Genomic DNA, 14218 nt, shown 5'->3' on the forward strand with positions numbered 1-14218 from the left:
GGAAGGTGGCGCCTGCCCCTGGCACAGGCCCCACGCCCTGAACCTCGTTCGCAGTCGGTGTCTTGCTTGGGCTTCATGGACACCCGGGGTGGGGCTGGGGGAAGGAAAGGGGAAGGCCCCATCTTATGCTCAAGGATGTAGAAGACGTTGGTGCTGAGGGGTCACCCAGAAGCCATCAGCTGGCGGGACAGGGCGTCAGATACTTATATCATGGGATCAGTCACCCCAGAACCCCTCCTTTGCCCCCCAGAAGCCTCACGGGTCCCTCCCTCTCCAGGCCTCAGCGGCTCCAGGATCTGCTTCACCTGACAACGTGAACCTGGCCTCCCAGGTCCAATCATGCACACAGGTTATCGGACTTCGCTCTCCTCTCGGACGTACTGCTGTATCGCCGCAACACTCTCGGCGTGTTTAATAATTGGTTTCCTTTCTGCACATGCAGGGTGCCTGGTTCTTAACCTGGAACACATTCTTTCCCCTGCATTTATGTTTCTTCTTTAAGAACCATGGTTGGATGGTAAAGAGCTGTAAGTTACCTATTAATTGCTCCATCTTCCATTTTCCAGATGAGGAAACTGAGGCTTAGTGACTTTCCTGAGGCCACATGTAACCAAGGTCCCCAGGCCCCTGCTGCAAGCCACTATGGCTGCACTGGGCCAGGTGGGGAGCACACTGAGTCAGCAGATGACCCCATGGGTCATGCCCATGGAAAGCAAGAGAGAGCCGGGGACAGGCAGCAAGTGACAGCCAGCCTGACAGGGAGGCCAGGGCTGCTTCCACATCACAGCCCCTCCCACGCACCACCACCCTGCCCTCCAGCCCCAGACACAGCAGCCAGTGCAGAAAGGCAGCACCCTAGTCTGGCACCTGGGCCAGGCGACAGCTCCGAGGACGAGGATTTCAGGTGGACCAATGCCCTGGTGACGGCACACCTGCCTCCCATTGCCTCAGCAGGCCCCACATCCCTGCCCAAGGGGCATCTTGTACAGTGAGGGCCAGGACACGTCCTAGTCTTCGGTGAATTGTGCCGGGAGAGGGGATGGTGACCACAGGAGTGTCCAGCCTGCTCCCACATTCAGCAAGTCCTCCCACCTTCCAGGCTCACCACCAAATCTTCTAACGCCTTCTCTGGAGCCTAAAAGAGCTGAGCCCAAACCTCGAGGCTGGAGGAAAGGCAAAGTGGGGGCATAAAGAGTGTGCCTGCACCCCAGGAATGTAGCTCAGTGCTCTCTTCCCTTCAGCTGGCACACAGACATCACAGTCCTGAGGCCTTGCAGTTGGGGACCTCAGGGCCATCGGTCTCCTGGCCTTGAACCATGTTGCACCCTCCTTTCTACATGTCTATCAGTGGCCTCTCTCAAGGTGGCCTGAAATAATGGTGATCGTGATACCCACAAGGAACCCCACCAGTTCCTGGGAATGTCAAGCAGGGCATTCTGCATGGCACTCTCAGGCAGGCACTGCTGTTATCACTCCCATTGTACCGGTGAGGAAACTGAGGCCCAAGGTCACAGAGCTACTAAGGGCTGTATCCTCAAAGCAAATTCAGGCCGAGGGCTCCAGAGAGCACGGTCTTCACCCCTGGGGGATCCAGCTCCGCCCGCCCCCCACATCACCACGAGCTACAAGCCTCCACTGGGATGCCCTCAGCCCTTGACCATGCCGCTCTGGGGCCCTGGCCAAGCCCTGCCCTGTCTCACAGCCAGGAGGGGGTGCACACATCTCCTCCAGCAGACGGGGTGCTCCAGGTGCTCTGCCTGACCCTGCCCTGCCTCCCAGGACCCCAAGGGTGGGCCTGCACTGAGCAGGGTCTTCATCCAAATTTCTCAGACCCCCGACCCAGCCCAGAAATCCACATGCCCATCACCTCCCCCGCGGCTGCTGGGCCCCACGCGCTGACAAAGGGTTCTTTGCTTTCACAGGTGGCTGCTCCCCGTCAGACAGAGACAAAGCTCTCATAACCACCACCCATTTGCTGCTTCCCTTCACTAGGACCCCACTCTGCGCCCCAGCAGCCCCCTCTGTGGCAGAATCCTGTACCTTGTCACCATGGCCAGCCATCAAGAACACAGTGGCAGCGACTGGACCCCTGCTCCCCAAGTTTATTCTTCTCCAGCCCAAATCAGCCACTGCCCTTGGCCATGGCGCTCAGGGCCAGCACCAGCTCCTTCCCAGCCTCTACACCCCTCCCCCCAGGGCGGGGGGGGAGGAGGCACCTCTTCTGCAAACCAAGCAGAAGGCTCAGCAATGACATCCCACGGCCTAAACCGCTGTGCACACCTGATGGACGCTCTGCTGAAGAAAAGTCACCAGCTCCTCGTAGCAGGTCAGACTGTGGAGCACGAGCTGAGGAGACACAGAGGCACAGGGTGAGCCACCAAGCCCTGGGAACCCGAAAAGCACCTGGGGGCGGGCGGGGGCCTAGGGGGCAGGTGTCCCATCCGAATCGCCACCCAGGCGGGTCTAAGCCCAGCAGGCAGTGCCTGAGCCGGGCGGAAAGCAGCAGCGAGGAGTGTCTTTTGCTTTCTCGGGCAAGGCAGGAAAAATCACTTTTAGAGGGCCCATCCCAGACCACAGGCGCCCAGACCCAGGTCAGAGGGCGCAAACTAGGTGAAGCAAAAATCCTCTGGGAGGAGGAGATTAATTTATTCACGGCTCATAAATCCTCAGCAAGGACAAGGTTCCCTTGGGGAAAGGTCCCTGTTTCTGCCTCCTCGGACGCCTCTCCTGTTCCTTCCCTTCCTTTGGCCTCCTGAGGTCTGGTTTGGTGGCTGGCTGGCGCTGGGTCCCACCAACGCTCTTTTGCACCCTCCAACTCCCTCCCCGCTCTACACCACCCCGTTACTTTCTGAAAACAATCCCAGAGAGGGTGCTGAAGGCGAGCACAGGCACACGGAGAGGAGACGCCTGGGTTTAGCCAAAACGCCTCATGCCGGACGGCGGGGGCAACTTCGGTGCGAGCTCAACGTCACGGGCTGCCCACCAGCCTTTTTTTGGTCGTAGAGCCAGTCTGGCAAGAACCCATCCCCAGAGCCCCCACCTCTGCCCACCCCAGTCCCAGGTGGGGGGCTCTGCTGGCCGGGGCTGCAGGGAGGGCTGGCCCCTCCCCAGCAAAGGAAGGATTTACTTATATGAAAGGAGACCGTGCCCAAACAAAGCCAAGGGTTGCGTGATAATTTTCCAGAAAGCCGTACTGTTTCTAAGACTCCATCTGCTTTGTATTTCCCTGTTGGAATGAACTGCTGTGTTCCCGAAGCCCTAAAAAGGAAACGGAGATGCATGAGTCCTGTGTGTGGAAAGAAGGCATGACCTTGAGCCATGGCAAAACCACATGTGCCATTAAATGCGGACAAAGGAGAAGGCAGCTCCAGGGGGAAAGAAGGGAGCCAAGGCGTTCTCATTTCTCCCCACTAGTCTGGGCCCAGAGAGCACCACTAACAGAGGAAAGGAAAAAAGGAATGGGAAAAAAAAGACAGCAGAAAGAGAACTTCGCGTGACCAAACCCAAGTCCTGCCAGGAGGAAGTCTGCCTGCCGCCCACTACTGACAAATGCATCTCCAGAGGAAGGGATGCTGACTTGCCCCTCGTGTTCAGGGCCATCAGAAACGCCAGCCTCGGGCCTCTCTGAGGCTCCCACCAAACCCATCAGCCCAGTGAGGCATGGACTAGAAGCTGGGCTTGGGTCTGGGGTCTGCTGTGCCCTCAGCCTGCTGTGTAGCCTTGGACCAGCCACTGCCTCTCTCTGGGCTTCTTTTTCTTAATCTGTGAAACAGGAAGAAATTGAATTTTTACCCCATCTGCTCTCAGGGCTGCCAGGCAGATCCTAAGGGCCAAGGTTAATAAGCTAACTGGGACATGGGTACCAAGGATGCTCACTCCATAGGAACAGTAAGAATAATGATGATAATACCTACGCTGACGTGGCACTCAGTGTGTGCCAGACACTGTCCTGAGCAGTCCACATTTGTTGCTATTTATCATTTATTTACACAGATTTATGATTTAAACTGATAGGTAATATGGCACCGTCATTTATTATGCATCATTTTATTTATAGGGATTCATTAATTCCTTCATAATCACTACATGATGTCATTATCATCACCCCTATTTTCCAGACGAGTGAACAGAGAGGTAGAGTCAGTCACCCAAGGTCACAGCCAATAAACAGCAGCGTTGGGAAAAGGAATCGCTTTACTAGAGCTTGGCGACATGGCTAGGCGAAGCGATGCTTCCAGGCTGAAGGGTCCGGCCTTGAAGCCAGCCAGCCATCTGTGCGCATTGCGAGGACGGCACCCTCCGCCTGGGGTAGGAAGGAGATAGCAGGGAAGAGACTGTTGGCTCCACCACCGACTGCTCACTTGAGTCCCCTTCTCAAAGGGACGGGGGTCCAAGCAACAGAGCAAACAGAGCGTGCTTTAGGGATTGGGGAGAGGGCACCAATCAGGGGGTGACCGTGTCAACTGAGAGGCTGTTTTCCAAGACTTCTAGATCAGGGGAGCAGGCTGCCAAGGTCAGGGGTCTTCTCAGGCACGTTCTGTCTCCCAGAGCTCCCCCGGGAGGGAGGCAGGGCAGATCTGACCCCGTCCTGACTCTCTGGGCTAGGCCCAGCACGGGCCCAGGGCAGGGGTCTAGGAGGGCACACAGGTGCGGCCCTTATCCTGACCACAGAGCCAGCTTGCCCACAGCTGGGCCAGCCCGAGGTCAAGCGGTAGCAGCACAGCCCCGGGAAGCACTTACAGCGTGACCACGGCTCTCTCATGGCCACCAGCCCGCCACAGAATGTCCGCAATGGCCAGGGCCAGGCAGTGGGTCCTGTGGGCATTCGAAGGCTGCAGCTGCCTGAGGACGAGAAAGAGGATGCATTTATGTCTCTGGCAACACAAACTAGGGACAGTGCAGCCCTGTGGCAGAGGGTCTCCTGCATAGCCTGGGAGGTACCTCCTCAGCTAAGGACCAAGGCAAGGACCTGGAGGGAAGGGCCTGGGCGGGGCTGGCGGAGGTGCAATGGGGACTGGAGGCTGGGCTGGCCCTTGGGGTGTGTGTAACACAGGCTGGTGCCTTCCGATAGCCCGGAGGCCGAACAGACGTGCCCCAGACCTGCTGCCATCCCAGGAGAGAAAGTCATCGGGGCAAAGGCACTGCCCTGCCCCAGCCATGCCCAGCCGGACCCCTGGGCCCCTGGAGGCAACAGCTCATGCAAGTAGTAGTCCTCACCCCAACCAGCCACGAGGAAATAAGACCGCAGGTGCGGGCTGGGGCCTGACTGGCAGTGACTTAGATGTCGGGGAGTGTGGGGAGGTGGGAGAGAGCTCAAGATGAGGAACACCGGCTGGGGATCAGGGCTGGGGAGGCAGTGGAGGTGCTCACGGGACACCCCGGCGGAGCTGTCGAAACATCTAAAGCCAGGAGAGTGGCCAGGGCCGAGGACAGTTTACGAGCCACCAGCACCTGAGGGCTCCTTAACGCTTGGAGAGGCTAAGGGTGTGCAGGGAGCGGACAGGAAGGACAGAGGCGGTGGCCAAGAACGGGGGAAGCAGAGGAGGCGGACCTGGAGGCAGTACTGTCCCACAGTCTTAAGAACAAAAGGTCTTTAAGAAGGATGGGCAGTCATCAGTGCCAAAAATTGCAGAGAGATCTCTTATTTAAAAAAAAAAAAAAAGTAACTCAGAGGCCCCTGGTGGGTGAGGTGAATGAGACAGAGGAAGGGAAACAGCCAAATACAGACACTTCTTCCCGTTTCCCATTTCCAGGGCCCTGGAGAGTTGTACTTTCATTAACCGTAAAAACAACCCTGAGAAGGGGGCAGGTACTATAATCTCCATTTCAAAATGGGAAAACTGAGGCACAGACCCTGAACAATTCACCCCAAATCACACAGTAAAAATTAGGAATCTTAAAACAACATTCAGGGAGGAAGAAGAACTTGGGAAATGGAAACAGTCGTCTGGTGCACTTGGCTTTGAGAACCAGCCTCTCTTTGCCTCTGAGCCCATCTTTCCAAGCAACAGAGCAAACAGAGCGTGCTTTAGGGATTGGGGAGAGGGTACCAATCAGGGGGTGACTGTGTCAACTGAGAGGCTGTTTTCTGAGGCTTCCGGATCAGGGCAGCAGGCCGCCTGGGTCAGAGGTCTTCTCAGGCAGGTTCCATCTCCCAGAGCTCCCCCGGGAGGGAGGCAGGGCAGATCTGACCCCGTCCTGACTCTCTGGGCTGGGCCCAGCACGGGCCCAGGGCAGGGGTCTAGGAGGGCACACAGGTGCGGCCCTTATCCTGACCACAGAGCCAGCTTGCCCACAGCAGGGCCAGCCCGAGGTCAAGCGGTAGCAGCACAGCCCCGGGAAGCACTTACAGTGTGACCCCAGCTGTCTCGCGGCCACCAGCCCGCCACAGAATGTCCACAATGGCCAGCGCTCCCAGTCACAGACCCTCTGATCCCCCACATTTCCACACAAAAGGCCTCATTCTTTTCCAGGCTTCCATTAGTCACCTTTCCAATCTGCCCGTCCTTCCCGAGCCTCCTCCAGCTTGCTCATGGGAGACGCAGCTTTCCAGACAGCACAGTGGGGCTGGGGTAAGGGCAGCAGTCAGGCCTGGGTTCCATTTCTGGCTCCCAGGTCTTGAGAAGCCTCTTGTTCTGACTGTCACCTCGCCACCTATAAATGCGGCACTAGGCCAGGTGCCCATGAGCATCATTCCGGTCTTGCCATCCTGCCACTGAACCAGCAATGGGGCAGACAGGGCTGCATACACCTGTGTGCGTACAGGTGGAAATCAAGAGGAACAAGGTGCCATGTTCAATCACCCACTCTACCGTCCCCAAATAAGTTGCTGCCTGCCTTCGCTGGCCACACCTTGGCGACAAGGACAGTTCTGCATTGCTTTAATCAGCCAGACACACATTTATCAAACCCCTACCTGGCCGGGCTCCTAAACCGAGAGGAGCTTCTTTAAGAGTCTAATCCCCACCAGAGGAGAGCGGGGGAAGACACTGGTCTGGGGATGGGGTGTGAGTGGGAAAACAACTCACTCTGTGCTTGCCTGTGTTACCCAAGTCTTTCGGAGACGTCTCTACCCTAATTATCTTAAAACAGCCTGCCTAGTCTGAGTTTATAGACAACTCAGAGGAAAGCTGGCAATGGATGGAGGTTGGTTAGTCCATCTGCTCCCTCTCCCGGTCACAGGCTGCTGGAGAGGGTGGAAAGAGGCTGGCCTGCGGGCCGCTGGACCTGGCTCTGCTCCCAATGTCTGGAGGGGTCTTGGGCCAGGACCCCTCCTTCTCTGGGCCTCGGATCTGCCGGTTTCAGAGGCATGAAGGCAAGAGGATGGTGTCCTTGTCTGCGGCTCTGTCCAGGCCCGGAGCCTGTCTCTTCCCACCGGCTGGCCGGCTGGCACCAGCCTTCCTCGAGTGGAAAAACCCCAGCCCTGCCACTCGGCCTGGCCCTCCCAGACTGAAGAGAGGCCAGCTGCCGGCCCGACGGAATGAGTCTTAATGAAGCCGGACAGTTGCGCGTAAAAAACACCAGCCCTGCCGAGAAGCCTTTATTTCAGCATGAGTTCACTGGAGGGCACAGCCCCACCCTCCGGGGCTTTCACAGGACCGTGTCCCCATCAGCCGTGGGGGAAACAGCGAGGCGGGGGCCTCTGCGCCCAGGCCTGCAGACCTAGCAGAGCCAGCACAGGGTGGCAAGCGTGGGCCCTGCGGTCCACGGGTCCCGGAGCCACCCACGGAACTCGCCAGCCGCCGCTGCCGAGGTGTGCTGTGCCCGGTGTTCCTGAAGAGACAGGAGTGTGCCTACTGTTTTTTTTTTTTTTTTTTTTTTAAAGCTGGGTCATTTCTAACATCCTGGAATTTCAGAGTCAAAGGGAGAGCTGAGGCTTCAAACCGCAACCAGCATACACAGCCCGCGAAGAACATCAATGGCCACATCAATCGGTATTAACGGTGAAGAAATAAATCAATAAAAGCAGAGGGGCCGGGGACCAAGAGGGTCCCTGCAGAGATGCCAGTGTCACCCTTTGCACGTGTGAGACAGCGGGTCCCCAGGCATTTGCTGTATTAATCTCTATGTTCTTCTGCATTGATTTTTTCCAAATTAGGAAAAAGGGGAGGCTCTGCCAAGAAGCCCTTCATAAAACCCTGAGCCAGCCATCAGTCACTGAGCAGCCTTCTGGGCGTCTAGCACTCAGGGTTTTCAGGTTCCTGACACTCCAGCCTCCCAGCGCCAGCCCCTCCCAGCCCCTCGGGCTCTCCCTCTGCCAAGTCTCCTCGAGGGCACAGCATGTGGGACAGACAGGGTGTCACATGCCAGGCTTGGCTCTGCCACGGAAGCCAGGTGTAACCCTGAACAAGCACCTTTGCCTCTCTGGGCCTCAGTTTCCCCACATGTACCTTGGCAAGCGACACCCACAGGCCTACTCACTAGCACAGCCCTTGATGATTCCCAAGGACTTTGTGAGCAGAATCCGTCTTAGACGGGACAGAGGCTCATAAATGGAGGAAGTGAGGCCCGGCTCCCGCACACCTCCAGGACTCCAGGCCCCATTCCCAGACTACTGAAAAACAATCCACAGCTTCCCTCACAGGTCCAGGTCCAGGTCCAAGTTCAAAAACAGCGCCAAAGGGGCATGGGGCTGGAAGAGCTGGAAGACATCTCCCACGAGGGCCAAGGCCAAGGCTGGACCCGAGCAGGCGGCCTGGCCCTGACCCATCCGCCAGCCCTGGTCTCGTCCAGCCCCTCCAGACTCTGCCCCAGCCACCGTCGGCCGCCCTCAGCTCCTCTCCAGGCCCTGCTCTGCTGCCCTCAGGCCCCCGCACGTGCTGTTCTCCCTGCTGGAATACCATTCCCCTCGCCTCCCTGTCAGTCTGGATAACGCATGCATTTGTCTGCGCGTTCATTCAACAAAACTCCTGTGGACTAGGCCCAGGCTGGGTGCCGGGGACGGGCTGGGAACCAGGCAGTGCAGGAAGGCCCATGTCCTCACAGGGTTTGCTGTGGGCAGACAAGGACAGTGATGGGAATGAACAGGGCACTAACTGGGGGCAGGGGGACCAGGGGCAGGCTCGGGTTTGTCTCAAACGGGGAGCCCCAGGGAGGCCTCCCCAAAGTCACGGCCTCCGTGCGGTGAGAAGCCAGCATGCAGGACTTGGAGGGCCGGGAAGGAGCATGAGGGATTTGCCGGGACGGGAAAACCGAGGGAGGAGCCTGCACGCGCAAGGGTGTGTGTGAAGAGGGACCAGCAGTCCTGTTCACCCTCCAGATCTTGGTAAGATGCACACGTCACTCCCCCAGCAAGCCTGCCCACCCCTCTTCACGTCCAGGTGAACCTTAGCGGCCTGCATGTCCCCGGTAACCTCCTGTCTGTTGGTTTGGCTCTCACGTGCAATTGTAGGTGCCCAGAGGGCAAGGCCACAGCCGTCTCATTGAACCCCGTCTCCCCTCCCAGCCCCTGCTAAGTCTTCCCTGCACGCTTCCTTCCAGTGCGAGGAGGGAAGGGAGGCCTGCGGGGGCACGTGTGCTCAGAGGGCAGCCAGCGGCCCCTCACTGAGCACGTCCCAAGTCAGTCAGGAGTGTCCCTGAACACTGAGCACTGAGCACCATGCTGGCCTCTCGGAGAGTCAACAGCAGGGTCTTTGCCCACGACAGCGACTCGAGCCTGCCAGCACTCAGCCGGCTGGCCTTGCAGCGCAGGCAGTGGGGACGGCCCTGCACAGATGGGAATGGCGAGGGATGGACCTGGAGGGATGGGGCAGAGAACAAGGACAAGTGAGATGTCACTGTGCTTCTGGTTAAGGCAATGCCATGCTTATAGTTAACATTGCTGACTTGAGCAAAAAACACCTTATTACTTTTTAAAGCAATGAGACAAATTACATTATTGGACAAATTCTAAAATGCCAAGCATGACAGGCTGCCTTTACTTGGGCCCTATGGCAAAGTCACCGAAGCCGGTAAATGTTTCATTTGCACCAAGCGTGGCCAGCCATCAGGCGAGCCAGTGCCTCACCCACGGATCTGACTGTGAATAAATGGGGAATGGGCTCTGTTGTCTGCATAGCACCTAAGCTTTATTTTTAAAAAAAGGTGATGAAATGCCTAGTTCAAAAAAACAAGTGCTTTTCATTAAAGGTCAGGAATCGGCAAAAGTAAACCGCAATGCTAGAGTCTGTTTAATTACAACTTGGGGGAGGAGGATGGAGGTGCCTGCTGGGCAGGAGGGTTCTTTTGGGGTACTGGACATATTTCCTTTCTTGATCTGGATGATGAAACCATGCGTATGTGGTTTGGTCATAACTCATTAAGCAGGACACATATACGGTATGCAGTTTAGGATGGTGCACTTTTCTGTATGCATGTTCTATTTCAACCAAAAAACAATAAGCTAGCAACTGGGCCCGCAGGGAGGAAAAGGGAAGAAGGCGGCCTTCTCACTGAGGACGTGCCAGCCCAGCCCCGGCCATGGCCATGGCCGGCCCCTTCCCGATCCTTCTGCCTCTGCACCCACCTCAGCGCAAGATCACAGCCTGCTGCCCACCCATCGACCTGACAGCGCATTTCTGGAGAACAGAGGCTCCGCATCACTTGTGCCTGCCAGAAATGTTCCAGAAATGTCTGTGGAGTGAGCAGAAGGAGAATAAGGTGCCCATGTGCAAACACTTAATGTGTGAGCTGGAAAACAAAAGGCCGAGGGCGTGGAAGCAACGTTCCGTGGGGCTGGCTGGAACGCGCGGTACGGCTGTTGGCAGAAGTGAGGTGACGTGGGGAGGGAGGCGAGGCCTGGACTCTGGGGAAGGGTCAGCAGGCTGTCATGGGAGTGGCTGGCAGCTGGGCGGCTTGACGTCTGAGGAGGGGGTGGCCTCAGTTCTGATGCCACCAGGTGGAACAGCACATAGCCACCCTCCCCGCCTGCATGACATGCATGCCCCCATTGCACTGGTCAGCACAGGCCCGTTCGCCAGCCACCATTTCCCCTTCCAGAAGACGGGAAGTATCAAGGAACACACGCGCTTCCTCGCTTGTTTTTTCTGGACACTTCGGAGAAGCCTTGGGACAAGAAGGTTACCAGCGGTAATGAACGTGGACTTACCGAGCGCAGTCAGCTCTGCTATCTCCTTCAAACAGGAGTTTCTGCAGGACACAGCCCTGGACAGCTGCCAGAACCCCACAGGGACCACCCTGCCAAGAAGGACACGCATTAGTGCCAGTGAGAAGTGACCTCCAGAGCCAGCCAGTGACAGAGCATAGGGGCCTTGGAAACGGGTCTCTGCCATGGTGACTCCTTCTACAAAGTGCTAACCCCAGTGCTAGAGAGGAGATAACAAAGGCCCTGGCTCCCGTCGCCACAGGGAGGAGTCGGGTTGCCAGGTCTGATGGGAGGAAAGTGACTCTTTATAACTACTAGATATGGAGCCAGGGATGTCACTGTTTGCTTCCAGTCATCCAGGAAATGTCTCCGTGTCCACAGGCTGAGGATGTCAATTGTTTCTCCAGCCTTCAAGGCCCATCCTGACGGCCTCCTCCTCCAGGAAGACTTTTCCAACCACCCTGTCTAGAAGTGAGCCCCTTCAGCAGCCTCCACTTACATGAGCTCACTTCTGCCCTGCCTGTGGTCCACCTCGGCCAGACCATTGGGTGTGTCTTTGTTTCCCTCCTCCATTAACATGAGAAGGCTTCTTGAAGAGCTCATCCTTCTAGGCATCCACAAGGAAGGTCAGAATGGCAGACCATGGGTGCCCTTGACTTGGGGATGCAAGAAGACAAGCTGAGCTTGGCCATGTGGGGGATAGAGGCTATTGGCCAGGCAGTGTGGGGCAGGGGGAGGCTCTTGGGACTTGAGAAATGGAACCCAGTTAAACCGTGGGATTTAGAGGATCTCTTGGCCCTTAAAGTGCACATCTTGGGAAAGAGGGTAAGCCATGTTCAAGTCCTGCCACAATCTACCCACGTCTCCCCGTCTTACATCACACCACCTACTCACGTGCTTCTGTTTCTCATGCTGCTGCCTCTGCCATTCCTGCAGTCCCTGGACTCGCTCTCACACGGCCTCCCCCTCCCCACCCAACCCTCGCTCTGTTCATGCTCCGCCTGCCTTGAGCGTCCTTTCTCCTGCAAAATCATTTCTCAATACTCAGCCGAGGACCCTCTCTAGTGCCCCTGCCAGATGCAGGGTCTCTTCTGCTCCCTCTTAGGGGATTCCAACATCACCAGAACTCACAGTAGGGCCACGCCCCAGCTCTTGCTCTGGTGGCGACACGTGCAGGTCCTGCACTGGGTGACAACTGGCAAATGTGGGCTGGCTGGCACTGTGTAGCCCAAGTAACATTCATGTGGTTTACTGAACTGGGGTACATCCCACCCCCATCCACCATGGGCCCACAGAAAGGTCCCGGAGGAACTAAAAGCAACCTGCCTTGTTCTGCACAATGCCATATTTTAACGGGGCTGTGTCGTTAAACGAAAAACTCTGAAGTTTCCATTCTTCATTGAAGCAGCAAAAGCTGGAACCAAACAGAATGGTCTTTATGTCCTGTTAAAAGAAGAGCATGTTTTTATTGGTTGTTTGAAAAGCAAACAATACACTGCTCGGTGGATGTGTCCCCACAGGAGCTAGTGTTGGGGTTATCCATCCTCCACCCGGGGCTATCTGTCTTCTTTTTACTTTGCAAACCCATCTTCCTCATATTGGAAAAACAATAAAATCGGCTAAACCAAACCCGCCTGTGCTGATCCAGGCCAAACACCGTTTTTAGGTTCCTCAGAGGAAACGGAAAACACAAAGTTCTAGTTTTACAAAGCAACGTGGAAGTTCTTGAGTGCACGTTATAATCCCCTGTTGAGCTCTTAACAATCCCGATGCTCAGGCCACATGCCAGGACGACTAACTCAGAGACCCTGGGCTTCGGGCTCCAGAACCTGTATTTTTAAAAGCTCCCAGGTGATTCCAATGTGCAGCCGAGTTTGGGAACTGGTACTCAAGGACAAGCTTAGCAAACGCACAGGGCAGATCCATCGCCCCACTTGTTCTATAAGTAAAGTTTTCCTGAAACACAGCCATGCCCGTTCGTTTACGTATTATCAGTGTTTGCCTTTACCTTGCAATGGCAGAGCTGAGTGGCTGTAACAAAGAGCCAAAAATATACTATCTGGCTCTTTAGAGAACACGTCTGTCAATCCCTGCCCCAGTATAGCCTCTTCCTACATGCGAAAATTTCCTCTACAACATCACCTAAGAGTGGTCGCCAGGGACCTTGGCTTGGACACCCCAACCACCCAGTGAAGGAGTTCCCACCACCTCCCGAGGCAGCCCTTCGTTTTTTCACGGTTCTGTCTTTTCTAAACTTCTGGTGGACATTGAGCTCATGGTTTATCCCCCATCAACCCTGCCCCACCCACTGACTGGCCCTGGGGCAGGAAGGCAGAGCCTCTCCCGGATGCCCACTGCCTGTGCTGGCTGCCTCCTCTCTCTCCGCCATGACTATACATCCAGGGGCTCTGAAGATGCCAACGTGTGGATCCCGATACCACCTCTCCAGACGCCCCTCTCTGGGTTAGAGCTGTCCTACAAACTCAGATTGTCTCCCCTCTAAAATTGTTTTTCCCTGAACGCAAGGACAATCTCGATGACAGCATTTGTCTACATGCCATCAAACATGGGCACAGGAGAGAGGGATGGGGGAGTTCACTGTCAGGGTTTGGTTCCGTGCACCAACTACAATCATCCATGTATTTAAACTGAGTTTCCTGGGAGCCTAGAACCTCGAGGCACTAGAGTTTTCTGGCTGAACCCATGTCCATTCTCTTAATGACAGAATGACAGCTGCCAGCGGGGCCGAGTGCAGTCAGAGGTCACAGGGCTACAAGTTGCCTGCCACGATGCCAGGAGCCGCAGACCCCCCCTTCCCCGTGTGGCCTCCAGGTCTCCATCCGCGTGTGGAGATGCTACTGCTGGGCGGTCTCCACGGGCCTCTAAGGACCCTTCCCCAAATGTGGATGCCACCTCAGAGAAACACAGCCCTGTGGCCACAGATAGCCAGAGCACTTCTTCCCATGTTCGGGGCCACCGGCATGCATCTGACCATCGGTGGTTTCAAAGAAGGAAGAAAAAGGGAGAAGAGGGGAAGGAACACCTCGAGAAAAATCTTTGACTTTCAATCTGTGTGCTGAGTAAATTCTTGGTCAGTAGGAAGACACAGGGCTCAGCTGTGTCCCCAGGAGTTTT

At 56.2% G+C, this 14218-nt stretch overlaps 1 protein-coding gene across 1 annotated transcript in view; it reads right to left on the reverse strand.

The window, feature by feature from the left end:
- The window catches only part of MINDY4 (MINDY lysine 48 deubiquitinase 4), a 97991-nt gene that overhangs the window by 33495 nt on the left and 50278 nt on the right, over positions 1-14218 (reverse strand). The window contains exons 8-12 of the mRNA XM_090287051.1: positions 12410-12526; positions 11087-11175; positions 4741-4842; positions 3195-3258; positions 2281-2346 (exon numbers count right to left, since the gene is read on the reverse strand). Coding sequence (XP_090143177.1) covers positions 2281-2346; positions 3195-3258; positions 4741-4842; positions 11087-11175; positions 12410-12526 — 438 coding nt within the window. The remainder of the gene's footprint in view (positions 1-2280; positions 2347-3194; positions 3259-4740; positions 4843-11086; positions 11176-12409; positions 12527-14218) is intronic.

The sequence above is a fragment of the Furipterus horrens genome, unplaced genomic scaffold (genome assembly GCF_987537825.1).
Source record: "Furipterus horrens unplaced genomic scaffold, mFurHor1.1.pri manual_scaffold_9, whole genome shotgun sequence".
Classification (NCBI taxonomy): domain Eukaryota; kingdom Metazoa; phylum Chordata; class Mammalia; order Chiroptera; family Furipteridae; genus Furipterus; species Furipterus horrens.